This window comes from Opisthorchis viverrini (genome assembly GCF_000715545.1).
Source record: "Opisthorchis viverrini unplaced genomic scaffold opera_v5_113, whole genome shotgun sequence".
In the NCBI taxonomy this organism is placed as follows: domain Eukaryota; kingdom Metazoa; phylum Platyhelminthes; class Trematoda; order Opisthorchiida; family Opisthorchiidae; genus Opisthorchis; species Opisthorchis viverrini.
Window position 1 is genome coordinate 264,894 of NW_008751767.1, and position 15,917 is coordinate 280,810.

Below are 15,917 nucleotides of genomic sequence, written 5' to 3' on the forward strand. Positions count from 1 at the left end.
TGCCAAGTCATTGTTTGACCGCCTCTGGCTCTCTTCCACCCTTCACATGGTTGGGCGAAAAGAGCCCTTCGAGGAAGTCGGTCGACTGGCATACGCAACACGTGGCCAAGCCAGTGCAACCTGTGCAGTGTGATCAGTTCATCTGTCGATGGTGAGTTGTTTCTCCCAAATACCATTCGACGTAGTTCAGCACTGCTTATCCGGTGTTCCCACCGGATTCGGGCAATGCTCCGAAGATATCGATTATCAAAGACTGAAAGTCTTTTGACGTCCTCAGCACGCACTGGCCACGTGTCTGACCCGCACATCGCAGCATTGTAAACTCACCAAATACATTCTATTGGTAACTTCATACTCAACTGATCACTTTCAGCCATCTTTCGCTGCAAAAATCCTTAATACTTGCTGATCCACCCCAACAAAATACTACTGGCCGACACCTCAAAACTTACTGACCTCGACTTACTAAATGGTTCTCATCCCACCTCCAATCTCGACCAAATCGGTAATCGGGCCTGACGAGACTTTTGTGTAAAAATCGAAACGTTGCTAGGCACTAACTCTACCGGCTGTTTTACAAGGTTGTCTCAATCGTATTCAAGTGTTTTTCCAACTGAATGAACATAGCCCCTAAGTTTTCTGCACAAGAAACTAGTCAGTCTCTAAAGTTTTTCGATGACCATTCCAAATCGGGAGAATTCAGGTGCACAAAGGTGATTTGCTCATTAAAATGAGCTGTTAGCCAAACTTGCATATTTATGAATAAGTGGAAGTATTTAGTAAATAAGATCGATATTCGAAAAGTTCCTGACACGCAGCACTCCAGCGGCGAAATTTCAGAAAACGCGGGGTTTTTTTACAATTTAAACTTCTTTCGTCCAGGCTGTAATTCTAACCCCTAAATTTCTTATCCAGCCTACACGAGTTCATCAGAATGCGTTCAACTCTTTGAGATCAGATCATCTTAAAGTGGCTCGTGGCGAGGAAGGACACGGTGACAGAGTTAGACGAGAAATATTCCTTTCAGGGCAGAAGCATAGTCGGGTGTACACATATCAGGAAGGTCATCAGATTCCTGAAAATAACCGCTGAATGTCCGAAATCTATTGAGCTCCTTAACTCCACTGACCGGGCAGACGACGCCCCCTCAACATACAGCACGTTACAGCCTTGTATGAAAGCCAGACAGTGTGAGTCAGCGTTAGATCAAGGTCAGACAACGCCCCCACAATATGCAGCATGTGACAGCCTTGGATCAATACCAGACACGTTGGATCAAGGTCAGACAATGCCCCACCAATAAAATAGCTTGAGGCCGTTGTATTTTCGCGCTCATGCTCTCGCACTCTCTTTTCGTAATAAAGCTGTTGTGTTCCTATCGGAAAGCCTTTTTCTGGTCATAGGCGTTAGAGCGGGAAAAGCAGTCAGATATAACAGATTGGCGACGCAGATTTATCCTAGTTTCACAGCGACCTAGCCTCCCTCGAACATGTCGAATATTTTGAAGGACCAACATGTTTTTATCTTTCTTCCATCTCAACTGAAACACGCGCTGATGACTTGTGTTAGATTCTAGGTCGTTTTGAATGAATCGTTCTGCTGTGATTGCCGAATCGATCGGAAACCATCGGTAGGTCTTTTTGACAACCCACAGAAGATCCTACTTCTTGACTGGTCTAACTCTGAACTATGGTCTTGTCAGGACACCCTTTTATTACTTTTATCTTGGTTATTCCGTACACAGCATGCAAACAGCTGCTCGGCNATTCCACCGTTGCCCGGTTCGCCGCCTCAAGTTCTCGTGGTCAGCGTGTTCAAAGATCCTGCATGCCCGAATATGGACACTACCTGAGCAACAAAGCGTGGTGCTCGAGGCAACAGGATGGTAAGTGAGCCGTTGTTTTCCCCATTCGACAAAATATCACATCATACGTTTTCTCGCCGATACTCTACAAAGTCTCAGTTGGTCAGAAAAATACCGTTTTCTTAGGTTTCTTTGTGGTTCCCAACGTCGTTTCACACAGACACGACTAATTAGGCCCACATATAACAATTTTTTTACAGTTTACGACGTTTCCCGTACCCGTTCCTCCATCCCTTTATGTGAATTTGCTTGTGTGTGTGTGTGTGTGTAGTTGCGATGTTCTGTAACCCTGGAGGTTCTCGGCTCCGACCACTGATGTAATGTTACCGCGACTGATGGACACAGAGAGGTACACGTAAATTTTCGAAACAAAATGCAATAAAACAGGCTGTGTTTAATGTGGATTAGATGTGGTCCGGACAAAACTTTTTTGCTTTCCGGTCACCCAACCCACAACCCATACGATATATCCTAGCCTGAGGTAAACAGAAAGCTATACTGCTACATCAGTTCATCGTGTCCATTAGTTTCGTTCTTTTTTTGACACACATTTCCCAGAGTCATTAAAGTGCACACTGGTCGCACTTTTCGGAGCGTGACCAAAGCTAAGTTGGTTAACCCGGTTAAACATCAAAGAGGAAACCCTTCATCATCTGGAGACTACTCGTGTGAATGGTGGAGAACAGAAAAATCGACCGGTGATTTGAAATCAGTCCTGTGCTTGCTGTCTCGGCCGAGCTGGCACGTGACTACCTAATTTCTGACCTATCTTCAGAGTTGAGGAACTGCGGCGTTGGGTTAAGGACGACATTACTTCCTTTTATAGAACGTTTCTCTTTCTGGATATCAGAGCTTCCGGAGACTGAGTTTGTAGAGTAGCGTTCATGCTGCGTAATATATTGTGAAATTTATTGGAAAATGAGCAACACAAAAAAATACCCGGATCTTTTCCGGACAAACCTCACGAATCCACAAACGATCAAAAAAAGGATATGAAATTTGTACTTTTAGTTTTTATTGACCCGCCCTGAGTGGTTTCTTCGGCGAGATGTTAGCGTTCCATCGAGCTCGACGTGTAGACCTGGGCCGCCGATAACTGTTGGATTCTGCAAAAGCCGCCAGGGGCAAACTTCGCGAAGAAAGTTCTTCCAGTCAACAGCGGTCGTGTGGCTAATAGATAATTCCTCTGAGTAGAATTTGTTTTTTGCCAAATATATGGACCAGCAATAAATGAGCAGAAGTACTGTCCTAAACTCCATCCTAGACCACTCCAGCCAAGTTCCCTTTCGAAGCCGATGTCTTGCCGACACTGTCGGGCATTACACCTCCACCTGCCAGATAAGTTGAAAGTGTCATTTGGTGGCTGTTGTTGCATAAACTTTGTTGATGGGTCACTCTGTGGCTTTGCCAAAAAACCTATTGCCGTCTATTTGTCATGAACGAGAGTTGAAAGCGTCAGAAAGCTCATTTAAGGTGTTACGTCCGAACGGAGAGGTTTTTTGCACAAAATGAGCCAAGATGCGGATAAGAAATTGTTTTCTTCAAAAATAAGGTCAAGGTGTGTGAGTACATTAAATTGAAGCTGGCAAACGGTGGCGGGGCTTGATTTTTCGCACATGCACTTTTTGCGTTGGTGGCGGGGCTTATCTGGAAAAGTTCCGGATGCCCAGTGCCAAAAAACGACAGTGAACTTTGAAACATTTTTGAATGCTAAGGAACACGGGAATGAAAACCCCTCCATTCCTGCGCTTCTGACGAGTCAAATGATATCCATGCTTTTGAAGATCATTCAAGCACGAAGAATTTGATTTTAGCGCTGTTCTGGGCGTATTTTTGCCACTTAACGAAGCAATATCTATTGATCTTCAATAGTGTCGAAAAGAGTTTTTTCGCTTTTGGAAGGATTAAAGTACACAGGGCAAGGGTTGAGTTCCAAACCAATGTTTTCTGGCTCTGTCACTGCGGACACCGGGCCATGTTGCGTGGATGCGGTCAGGCTGTACTTTGATTCGTCATTTGTCTTACCAGCCACTTAATGACGGTGCCATTTTATCTGTGACTTTTGCAAAAAAGGTCGGGCGTTGGTGCCACCGAGACATTCAAGAGATATTGGCCTGGATCGTTGTAGAAGAGGCGTACAACCACTAAGTAATGCTCCACTGGGTAGTGTTTTGCTGAGAAACACGGTGTTCACCATCAGGACTGGCAGTGAGCCAAAGACGACTTCGAACGATAAGTTAAACCGGATCACAGGTGCCCCAATTCACCGACCTGCCACCTCAGTTGTTAGAGACCTTTTACCAACCTTGTGATTCGGCGTGGTGACCTGTAAACCATGATCCAAATCTGTATGGGTTGGCTATCTGGCCAACATCCTAAGATGCAGGAAGCCCCGTCAGAAGAAGCGACGGTGGAATCTACATCGCTAATATAATCCAGCGTTAGTCGGAATGAGCAGAGACAAGATACACAGCATGATGGACCAATCATTCATGAGGTCAGCTTTTTCTGCTGTTGAACCTATTCGTGCGAGGTCGACCAGCTCGATGCTTGCAACCCGGGATGTCGAATTTGATTTGTATTGCAGAATATTTTACATTGTTACATCTGTATATTTATGACAGATTTGAGAGTGTACAAACAACGTAAATCTCGATGATTCTGGTATACTTAAGCCTAGAATGAACTGCATATCATGAATAACCATTCCTGTTGATCAACTTCGCTTATCCTAACTTATACAGAAACTACTCATAAGTAGTAAACAGACAGAAGTTGAATAAATGTCGGGTTATTAATGTCAACTTCGTTCGCTTTTCTTGGCTAGTTTGAGAGACCATAGGTAATTTCTTGCGTGTCCTTTCGGTCTTTTTCGTTTCTTTCCTTCTTCACTTCAATCTACAACCGAGTGTAACCAATGATTGGTCGGCAAAAACAGCAGTGGCTCTGAGAGTAGGAACTAAACAGCACACACAGACTAGAGCCATGCTAGTCGATTTTTCATTTCAAGTTCCAAGATGAAACGAAAACTAGGCTCTATGGTATCCGTCCATCTATTTGCGGTTTGGGGCCGACTGTGGTGGCTTAGGTCGATTCGAAATTCCACAGGCTGGTGGGTTCAGGAGTAACATTTCCCGCGCCTAATTTGGCGCAAACTTTTACTAGTAACCCGTTAGCATCTCAACCAGAATGCGCCCAGTGACAAAGATCCAATGGAAGTTGACCCCCGACCGCCATGACCATCGTGGAAAAATGACCAAATGGAACTTAGACAGAATGGCTTCCCAGTAGGGATTTCTCCCTGTATTTGAAGTCAGTCATTGCTGAAAAGCTGACCAGCACAACTGCTTCACCCTTTTGGTGATCATCAACTTAAGAGAATCTAGAGAGGTTTCATGCTCCCAGCGTCCTTTCGCCTGAACACTTGACCGTTCTGCCACAATCAGCCAATCAGCAGTGTGATTAGCTATCACAGGAACTAGCTTCACTCATTCTTCATTCACGGAACTCATATCACGTGATCAATTGATTGGATTGATTCCTCGAGTGACGGCTTCTCAGATGGGTGACTCAGGCAGCGTGTTCATTGGTCCACCCTCCAAGCCTAACATAATCTGTTCATGGCAGGTACCGAAAAAATTCCAAACCTCCTTTTCGTCCTGGAATGAAATGATGAGGTATGGAAACCTGACGCACAAACCATCGTTTGGAAGTCTAACTTCCATTGCACCACATACCAAGCAGACAGCATTTTGAGTTCTATATCCTGGGTTCACTCCGGGCCGGCTCTGAATATGTGACAGATTTTTCACCTAGTTGGTTCCTGACCCTTCCGATGTTTCTCCTTTGTCGTTTGAAAGTTCGTGTGCAGCGTGTAGACCCTGAGATGAGTTAATGAGATCGCTATCAATCGGTGATTTTACAACACCTTTCGTCTTGATCCACGTGACATTTCACCGATTAGCCCTCCAGCTGCATATCCGCCTTGGCGACAGAGGCAAGAAAGGTGACGCAAATTTACTGAGCACACATGTCATGTAACCAGCAATCGGTCCCATCAGTCTTGAACCTATTCCCCAATACATGGTTGTTGGTTATTCCGAACACGGAAATTTGTGGACACGCAGCTTTGTTCGTCTAGAAGGGAAAACGGGCAAGACATGATTGGTCCGTAGCAAAGGGGCCATCACAAATCGGTCACCGATTGGCTGAACGAGAGTGAATAAGGTCAGCTGACAAAAATCAATAAGACTGCTGTGCGGTATGTCGGTTGGGCAGGTCTAGAACACGAACTTATCTGTGTATACTGATCAGATTTCCGATTCATAACATTTATTTCAACCTGTTATGTCTTTGTTTCCAAAATTTTGTTCAAATGTGCCTTGCTTACATGAATTGTGAGTCACACGTTCCGCAAGCTGTCACCAACAGAGTGGTGTTTAAATTCACTCGAGACTATCGATCTTTGCGGCTGCCCGGAATCACTTGAATAAGAGTTTGGCGGTGGAGCGGTTTCTTTTCGACCTTTGAAACGTGGGTCGGAAAGCCGGTCAGCGCGACACTGTCGGTTGCTTGCTGGAGCACCGGGCAAGCGCACAAATCACGTGTATTGCTTAGGTGCAAGATACTGTCGCGTAGGTAGTTCTCTGAGATGACGAGATTTCGATGCATCTAATTCGAAAAATAGTAACTGGAAACTAGGAAATGTGAGTGGTAACCTGCGCGGTTAGTTTTGATGAGGAGAATTCATTTCCGATTGCTGGGTTGTCCAATTACGAGGATCAAGTGCGGATGAGCGTATGGTTCTGCTGTTGTAAATATCGTCAATTTCTGAACGACATGGTCACAATCACGAGAAGGCAAACCAGATAAGCAGAGGAGTTTGCATGAGGACATAGAAAGGTAAGAAACGGTCCAGTAAAGGCGTGCCATCAGTGGTTGAGTGTTGGACCACTTCCGGGGTGTGTAAGAGAGCCAGCTAGTGAAGAAAAGGCTTCCATAAAGGAAACTACTCACAAGGTTGCTGAAAATTCTTCGACAGCCTACGGTTGGTTTCGCCCTTCTTGGGGCTTTCAGGTATCCGGCATACGATAAACTTTCCGTCGACGGCGTCGAGTAACAGAGTTCCAGAATTTGCTGGATGTGTAAAGGTCACGCTAGTTGCTCCGGTGTACTGATGACAGGTGTTGTGACCACTGACAAAAGCTAGAAGATCGACACTAGCAGGTGACCCCTCAGGGTCGGATTTCAAAAGTCACTCGGTGCAATCCACGGCCTGTTTGAACCAGGTGGTATAGGCTTCAGAGTCAGACGAACTTGGAGATGTTTGACCGATGGATTCGCCATCGCCGTCGCAGTACCTTCGAACGGTAGACAGTTCATTGTGATGAGAATCTCTTTGCGATGGACCCCAAAAATTGACTCACCATGGCAATTGTGCCGAGAGGTATGTACTGACAGCTGATTCCGTTCTGGCGACCAAGGTTTTGGACTGGACGCCATGAGAGAAACGTACGTACCGTTTCGTTCTTCTCCCAAGCTCTCGGTGATTGCATCGAGTGATTCACTTTTTTCTGCCACGTTCATTTCCGCACCCCGCATAGATGTTTACAGTTTCAAACTTGGTGCACAAGAGTAAGGAGTCACTTTTTATGCGAGAAAAAAAACTTTCCTGCAATTCGGTTTCCTTGCTCCGTTTAGTTTTCATAAACACCTACATATATAGTGTAAACAGTCGGGGGAGTATCACATGTCCCCAAAGTATAAATATTCTAATTAGCGTCAGTCAGTCAGACGAAATCGATCTGGAACCACCGTACATGTCTGGCGATTTAGGCTTAGCGATTTTCACCGTATCTCATTGCCCTAATATACTGTCAATCATCCAAAAAAAGAGCCAACGATAGCCGTGGAATTTGAACCGCATTTCACTGTTTCCCCGTCCACAGTTTCGCAACTTACCAGGACGTAATTAAACCGGCGTAGAGGGGAAAACTATGTTCGTTTGCACACACACACACACACACACACACACACACACACACTCAGCTGATTGATTGAACTCCAAACAGCTGTGCTGTGCGCTTGTGCCCGTGTGGTCACGTGACTGCGAAGGCGACATCTTTTCATGATTTATTTCGACTGTGGACAGTCACACCGACTTCCCACGTTTCCTACGTGTGATTTTCCCACTTCGGCAATCATCATCAGTACTTATTCTTCGAGAAAAAAAACTGATCATTCACAGCCACTAACCATAGACAACTTATACAAACACCACGTGTGTAGATCGGTCCCGAAAACACAACACTCCTCCCCCCACCTCTCGATTCTTTTGGGACCAACCGATGTGGTGTAAACGATTCCAGATGAGACACATGGGGCTTGCACAGGTGGGGGGTGGCAGCTTTTACAAGGAAGCCGGCAGCGGCGACGGCTACGACCCAGTGTGGTTTCATGAAGTTTTCGGCAACCTGAGACCCTGAGGGAAAGAAGACACCTAAACAAGTCGTAAATAGACGACGCTAAGTGTAAACACCAGGAAACGTGTCAGGCGACTCCAACAATTGTGCTTTTCGAGACCGGATTCGGACAGAATTGTCCCACTCATTTCGCGAATTTATAGTGTGGGCGAGGAGATTTGAAATGGGCGAAAAATCGATTGTTGATCTGTCGAACCCAGAACGGTAGGAAGTGAATCTGCCCTTAGTCTGTGGAGGCAACGGAGCAAATGTTAGTGGGGTGCATGAATTAGTCGTCTTCAACGTCTGTTGATCGGGCCACCATTCAGTCCTGTTCGTAAGACAACCACCCACCTACAAACTGCTGTGATTTGGTAGGGAACTTGGTTTGAACTGATTGCTGAATACTGATTTCGAATATCTCCTCTGTGCAGTTGTTCCACACTAACACCAACCGATGTAAAGGGATCGGACGCGTGGACCTTTGGTTGAGACCTTAAAGCGGTTAGCCTGTTAGTGCTCTACTTGTGACGTAATCAAGTTGATTATCAGAAAGTAACAAGCACTAGAAAATGTCTGTCTTAGTAGAATGTGATGAATGCAATAGTTAGGTGCACTCGATAAAACAATGCGAAAAGTGGAATAAGCCAAAAAGGCGACTTGTCGACTGAGGACAGTTGTTGAGAATTCCTGAGTGAAGTTCCGGACTCGGGACGTGTCTTCTCTGCACTATAGTCGCCCGTGGAGACTTGCGGAGCTCTGTTGACTTCCTGTCCTGTGCGCGCGAGTTGAGCCGAGTTGTATGCCTATTTATTGTGTGCATTGTGAAGCGAGGGGTGCCCCTTCGTGTTTGGTACTTGCACAGACATGAATACAACTTGACCTGATGTGTCGAGTGAAGTTCATAATCCTGGCGCGTGACGGAAGTGGGAGCCGCGTGAACAAAAATGGTTGAGGAGTTTTACTGTACATGTTGTCGGCTAAGGTTGCAAGTGGGCGAGGAATTGTCACGTGGTTTGAGTGTTTGTGACGCGTGATCTGATGAGTGACCTCTACAAATACTCTCCCCTTAGCGAAGGAGAGAAGTAGGAGGTGAGGTTCCGATGGACAGTAACATTGTTCTATCAGACTAGTCAGGTGTCTCGCCTAGACAGGTGGTTATTCATCGGTAATGAGATGATTGCTTGAGCAAGTTATCAGCCAGCATTTGAGAGATACACTCATTTGAATACCATTTTGGTTTTGACCAAAAGCTCGTCTCAGTCCAATTGAATCTCTCGTTTGTGATGTAATCCAACTGAATAAGCTACACAAAGACCACTTTGTGTCTCACCACATTCGAGATGTCACGGTATAGTTTCCTGACTGAGCATTACTCGTAAAATTACTGGGAACTTTTGGACAGCCTAATGCCGGTTCCACCCTTATGAACGAATAGTTTCCTTCAAGAAAGCATACCGCGATGTACGCTCATTTGCAAATCAATTTGGTTTTCACGAGAGATTCAACTGAAGAGTTTTCAGCAAGCTTGTGAGTAGTTTCTTTTATAAGAAATATACCGCGACATCTCGGATATCGTGCCGACTGAAACATGAAGTGTCCCTGTGTATCACATTCGAGTGAGGAATACCATAAACAAGAGAGGCGGCTGGAATTCAGCTGAGCCGCTGCGCGCCGAGGACGTCAAAAGACTTTCAGTATTTGACCATCGATGTCTTCGGAGCATTGCCCGAATCCGGTGGGAACACCGGATCAGCAATTCTGAAGTACGTCGAATGTTATTCGGGAGAAATAACTCACCCCCGAGAGATGAACTGATCACACTACATCGGTTGCGCTGGCTTGGCCACGTGTTGCGTATGCCAGTCGACCGACTTCCTCGAAGGGCTCTTTTCGCCCAACCATGTGAAGGGTGGAAGAGAGCCAGAGGCGGTCAACCAATGACTTGGCAGCGAAGTATGGAAGCCATTACCAGCAAACTCAGCTGCGTTGGTCATTGCCGTCTTCCTGGATGGGGACCCCGAGACGGGCCACATCAATGGCTAGAGACATTGTCAGATATAGTCCAGTCGCGCCCTCAATGGCGTTCGTGCATCCAAGCTATTGCCTTCAATGCATAGCTCCTTTTCCAGCCAACCCCCACTTGACAGCCCACTGACAGTGCTGGATTTATGCACCAATTTATCAGCTCCCGCCTGCAACGCGCAGCTACCTACCCCTTCCCCCCAAATCATCGGTGAACGAAACTGCGGTAGCTACAACCACAGTACGACGAGTACGCGGTTATTACAGCTGACAATGATGATGATGATGAGTATAGTTCGTGACTTTTGTACAATTTGGTTTCGTGTCGAACACAAGGTTGACGGAAACTAGAGGACTGCTTCTGTCTGGCCATCCCCAAGAGGGTTTTTAGTAACTTTATGAATAGTTTCCTCCAAGAAACCACTAGCATGTTCAGGGGACCTTTCACAGAAAACGGAAATTCATCAGCGGCTTAATCTGGTTGGCGGTAGCGTGATTCGGAAGGTACAAGCAATCCTTGTGGAGAGGAAAAACCCATACGAACCGTAAATCTTTCGTTTGAGGCGCCATCACTCGAGGAGCCGGTGGACACCAGATCGCGTGGTACGAACTATGCGATTGAAGGTTCAAGGCATTCCATCATATCCAAGTACAGGTAACACATACTACTGACCGATTAATTTTTAACTCCCATTAAGAAGGTCGTGGGTCCGAATTTCCATACTGATTGGTGCAAAGTGCCGGTCATCATCATCCTCAAAGGCAGCAACATCAGTGTTGGCACTGATGCTTCACTGCCATGAGGAATGCTTTCACGAACACCTTATTTTTCCATCTTGTAGGTATGTTTTCAAAACATTAGGGTGTGTTGGCAACAGAAAATCTGCCAGTAAACAATTTCTGTTTGTTCCATTACACCAGTCTGACTAAAACGAATCGCCCGAGTTTTTCGGCCTACATTCACACACATTCACACAATATGCTAAGTCAGTAAGGCACGCGGGCATTGGTCGCGGACCAGATGCACTGTTGAAGTCGAAAAAACGGTTTTCCGACCAACCAACATGACCCAAGGTCGCAATTCATGTGTTTGTCCTGAGGATGAATCAAAGGGCTGAGTCAGGGAACAGCGATTCATCCAATGACCATTTATGAGTGTACTAGTGAAACACCCAATGACGCAAACAAATATACAATCAAAAGGACAGTGAAGTGACAAACACGGTGAAGAACATGCAGTTCTTTCCTGAGAGTGTTATAACCAACCACGGAAGTTTTAAACCGGTTGTCAAACCTTGTCGATTCCGAGGGAACACATATTGTGAGTGTGTCACCCCCATAGCACAGGAACTCTGAGTTTAACCGGTTGGGTGTTGTCAGCACAGACTTAGAAACAGGACACCAAAAATACATTCATTTTATTGAAGGAATACTACTTATAAAGTTGCTGAAAACTGTCCAACCTTTTGAACACTGTTCCTTCAGGAAAATGTACCGCGATATCTCGAATAGCATGTCAACTGAATTGCGAGGTAGTTGAAGAGTATGGTAGACTAGAGATTCAGCTGTGAACCAGTTCAGTCTCTCGATAGAACCAGAATGGTTTGTCAGAAATATAGGGATTTAGCTGACGAACTGTTGTAGGATTCGTCCCGTTTTTCAGAGTTTCTTGGACCCCGGGGTAGTGTTGACAACAAGAACCGCATGGTGAGTCTGTCAAGACACTGCAAACCGAAACGCTATGAAATCGATGCAAAATCGATATATACTTATGTTAGAGCGATGATCTTCCTTTCAGCATCCGTAAGAAATCAAGTCAGTGAGCTATACTCACTATGGATCGATAATTCAACAAGTGCGACTCATGTCTGGAATGGGGCATTCTGGACCCTTGGTGATCTCCTGGCTAGAGGGATGCAGATCACTGATTTCAACTTTCCATATGTCTGTAAGGGGTCCCTTTTGAAATGGATGGCAGAGATCGATTATTGTGTATTCGGTAAATATACCGCCAGAAATTGGCTGGAATCCCGTGGATTTAGCCCGGGTTTACTCCAGTTGTAGCCATACCGCTAAATATGGTAACTGAGAGTATAACAAACCAAAATAAATACCAAACGCTCTAACCCCATTTGTCATAAAAAACCCCACTGCCAGAAAATAGGTGTGCATACAGTATGTTGTAAGATAGTCTAGACTCTGTTTCTGATGACCTAGGCTGTTTGTAGGTCGTCTCGGTTGTAGATGATCATCACATAGGTTCTTCCAACCAGTCTGGCAATGCCGTCTAAACATTCATGGAATGATTTTGGTGACTTCCTTCTGTTTTTCTTGAGTGCTGAAGCTGTGAGTCCTTGATCAGCCTCCATCTTAGGTAGATAACCTCACAGCCTCTCAAGCAACATAAAAACGTCAATTCGTTGTGGTAGTTCAAACTGCCATACTTGGGCCCGATGAGACACAGAAGATCATCAAGGGGGATGGAATAACCAAAAATAACACTGTAATTCAATAGCCCCACACAGGTTTACAGAAATGGGTGAGCTTTAGAAAGCTTAGTAACGCAGATTGACAGGAGCAGAACAAATCACGTGACTTTAGAAAGATTGGTACTGAGCGAGTGGTTGATGCCACCGTCGAGGTAGGGGTGTTGAATTTAGGTTATATTCAGTAAAAAGCATTCTAGAAGTAAGTTGGATAGCAAGCCTGATACCTCATGACTTGCAACATGCGCATTCGTTCTGGTTACGCTCACGTGACTGGTAGCTCCAAACCAGAGCACACATCGTCGGAGTATCGTTACACAGATCGATTTGGATCATGGGGATATATCGACAATTTTTCGTCATGACGGATGTGCTGTAATCTTTGCGGCTAAAAAATCCACCGACGCATACTCTGGGATTTCAGTGGAGGCCTGCGTGCTCTGGTTGACAGAACAACGGTTGAAAAGATTACCGATGTAACGGGAGTTCACTGTAGCCAGACACAAGAACATGAATGGGCATCCCAGCAGGTACTCAAAATGTCAAGGCTAGTTTCACCTAAAATCGTAATTAATTTCATCAGCTTCAAGTTTGGAACGGCAAAGTCATCATCTTGCCCATCCACTAGGAATTTGTTGAACACTGTTCAAACCGTACCAAATTGTGTATCTCTGGCCAGTCAACACGTGACCACGTGATGTGAATCCCCTGATTGGAGGATCAGCGGCGTTGTATCCTATTTAGGCGAGAGTTAATATCAAACTGCTGACCAGCCGCTCGTGACCGAACGGTTGTATTCAAACTGCTTGTGAAAGACGTTCCGGAACCGTACCGATGATACACCCGCGGTTCATGATGTCTCTGACAATAGTGACACCTTGAACCGACCGAGGAAGATCGTGAAGAGCTACATGGATCAATCTTCTGGTTAACCTTCTTCTAGACCAGTGACTTTTTGCGGAGCTTTTTTAAATTCCAGACTCCAAAAACTTTCACCAGACTTACCGTAAGGAAACAGCTGAAGTGAGTCCTGAGACCAGCTGATTTCTTTAGACAAAAAAAGGAACTGCGAAGTAGATTCCACGGTGTTTTCGGAGACCTCAGGTTGTTTTTTTTCCAACCAGAAGCCACCAATGGGTTTGCGTAAAATGCGGTGACATTTTTTCGTAAAGTCGAGGCGTTTTCTCACCCAGTATTGCTCGGCGCCCAGACAGTTGAACGATTTTTCCACGTTGATTTTGGATTGTGGATGGCGCCTATACCTGTTGTTCTGTGAACTGATAAAAAATTTCGCACAAGTTAACCCTGGGTTTGTCGAGTTGTGAAACTCGTAAAAGCCGATGTGTCATGCATCTTAAAGTTTTTGGAATTTGGGATATGACCCGATGATGAACGAGGGAGATTTTTTGGCGGTGGGCCGTGTGATTAGAGGACGGGTTGGTTTGCTCTGAACGGAACAGCTGATCACCAGCCAAGACAAGCTCAGTCACTGAGGGCAAACACCGACGTGACACTGTCATAGGTTTGCGGACAATCTTCGACTGATAAGCCCTGTTTTACACACAAACATCACACTTTGGTCGGAAATCTCTTCTTCTACCTTCCGTTCCATTTTCAAGTTCAACAATGGCTTCAAATTGATGTTGGCCCGCCTACTCAAATCACAGGCGTGATTTTGAAGGGTCGTGGAGACTACAAGCGTCCACAGTACGTGACACGATTCAAGCTGTCCTACAGCAACGATACTCGTCTGTGGTACTTTTACAAGGACGCAACTCCATTGGATCCCCGGGTGAGTTGTGTTCAACCGTTTTTTCAAACAACGGAGTCTGTTTTGAGGGTAGTGTGGTCAGCATTATACGTAGGTCGGCTTAAAATAGACATGAGCGGGGGTTAGCTGTCCCCACGTTGTATCCGATTCGATGTATAATGTATGTTTTTTTCTTTACTTTACTTCTGAGCACTCGTTAGCTAAGCTGCTTGTTTGCGGACTCCTTGGGAGGAGGATGTACGGGGCTAATTCCTTCTTTCGGGGAGACTACTGAGTATGTGTCAGTGGTAGACTGATTAAATTATCGGACAACTTCTCACCCCTAAACTCAAAGTGGAGTCAAGGCTCTTCTGCAGACGAAATGTGAAAGCAAAGGAAACACAGACTGGATAGTGTATGAACCGATGACAAATTTTCGTTCTGTGGTGGGAACAGGTGGGATAAACTACTTATTTGCTCATCTCCGTCAACTACTTCCTATATCATGGAACAAACAAGTAGGAGATGAGAATAGGAATGATGTAAGAGTCGGGGGTAGGTTGTACGGGTTCGATTCTAGACTCCTGAACAGAATCTCTGATCAGTTGGTGTCAGAAGTCACCATGAAAGGGGATCTCTTTGGATAAATCGGATGCACGGTTGCCGAAAATTCTTCAACAGCAACCTTATGAGTAGTGCGTTACGACTATACATGTGTTACGATGTCTCGAATATCGTAGCAACTGAAACATGAGGCGGCCTGATGCAACACATTCAGTTGCCGGGAACCATCAAAACCGAAAGATTCAGCTGGGTTCCAGGTGAGTCTCTCGAAAGAACCAAATTAGTTTGCAGATGAGTGTATATTCGCTAATTTCGTACAATTTGTTTTCAACTAGAGCATAAGGTTGACGGAAACCCGGGGACAGCGCCTACCTGATGAGCCCCAAGAAGGGCGAAACCGGTCGTGGGCTGCCGATGGAATTTCGGCAACCTTATGAGTAGTGCATTACGACTATACATGTATCGCGATGCCTGGAAACATCACGAACGAGCGATTCAGCTGGGTTCCAGATGAGTCTCTCGCAAAACCGAATTTGTTTGCAAACGAGTGTATTTTGCTGAGTCATATATATCATTATTACCATCATCGACGGCATGAGGTCAGTGTTCGGCTATTATTGGTTCGCTCCCGTGGCAACAGACTAATGTGCCAAGTGTGTAAGAGTTGATGAGTTCAAGCCAATTATGGGCAAGCACCCACTTTGAAACGTCAGTCAAACAGTCAGAAGAGTGTCTAAAGGAATTTATAGGGGTCTTTGCCACCCTTT

General features: G+C 45.4%; 1 protein-coding gene across 1 annotated transcript in view; it reads left to right on the forward strand.

Annotated features, from left to right (window-relative positions):
• Positions 1 to 15,917, forward strand: part of T265_05713 (hypothetical protein) — a gene marked incomplete at both ends in the record, with an annotated part of 61,981 nt that overhangs the window by 27,468 nt on the left and 18,596 nt on the right. The window contains 3 exons of the mRNA XM_009170786.1: positions 1,041 to 1,211; positions 1,703 to 1,885; positions 14,456 to 14,628. Of these exons, the coding sequence (XP_009169050.1) occupies positions 1,041 to 1,211; positions 1,703 to 1,885; positions 14,456 to 14,628 (527 nt within the window). The remainder of the gene's footprint in view (positions 1 to 1,040; positions 1,212 to 1,702; positions 1,886 to 14,455; positions 14,629 to 15,917) is intronic.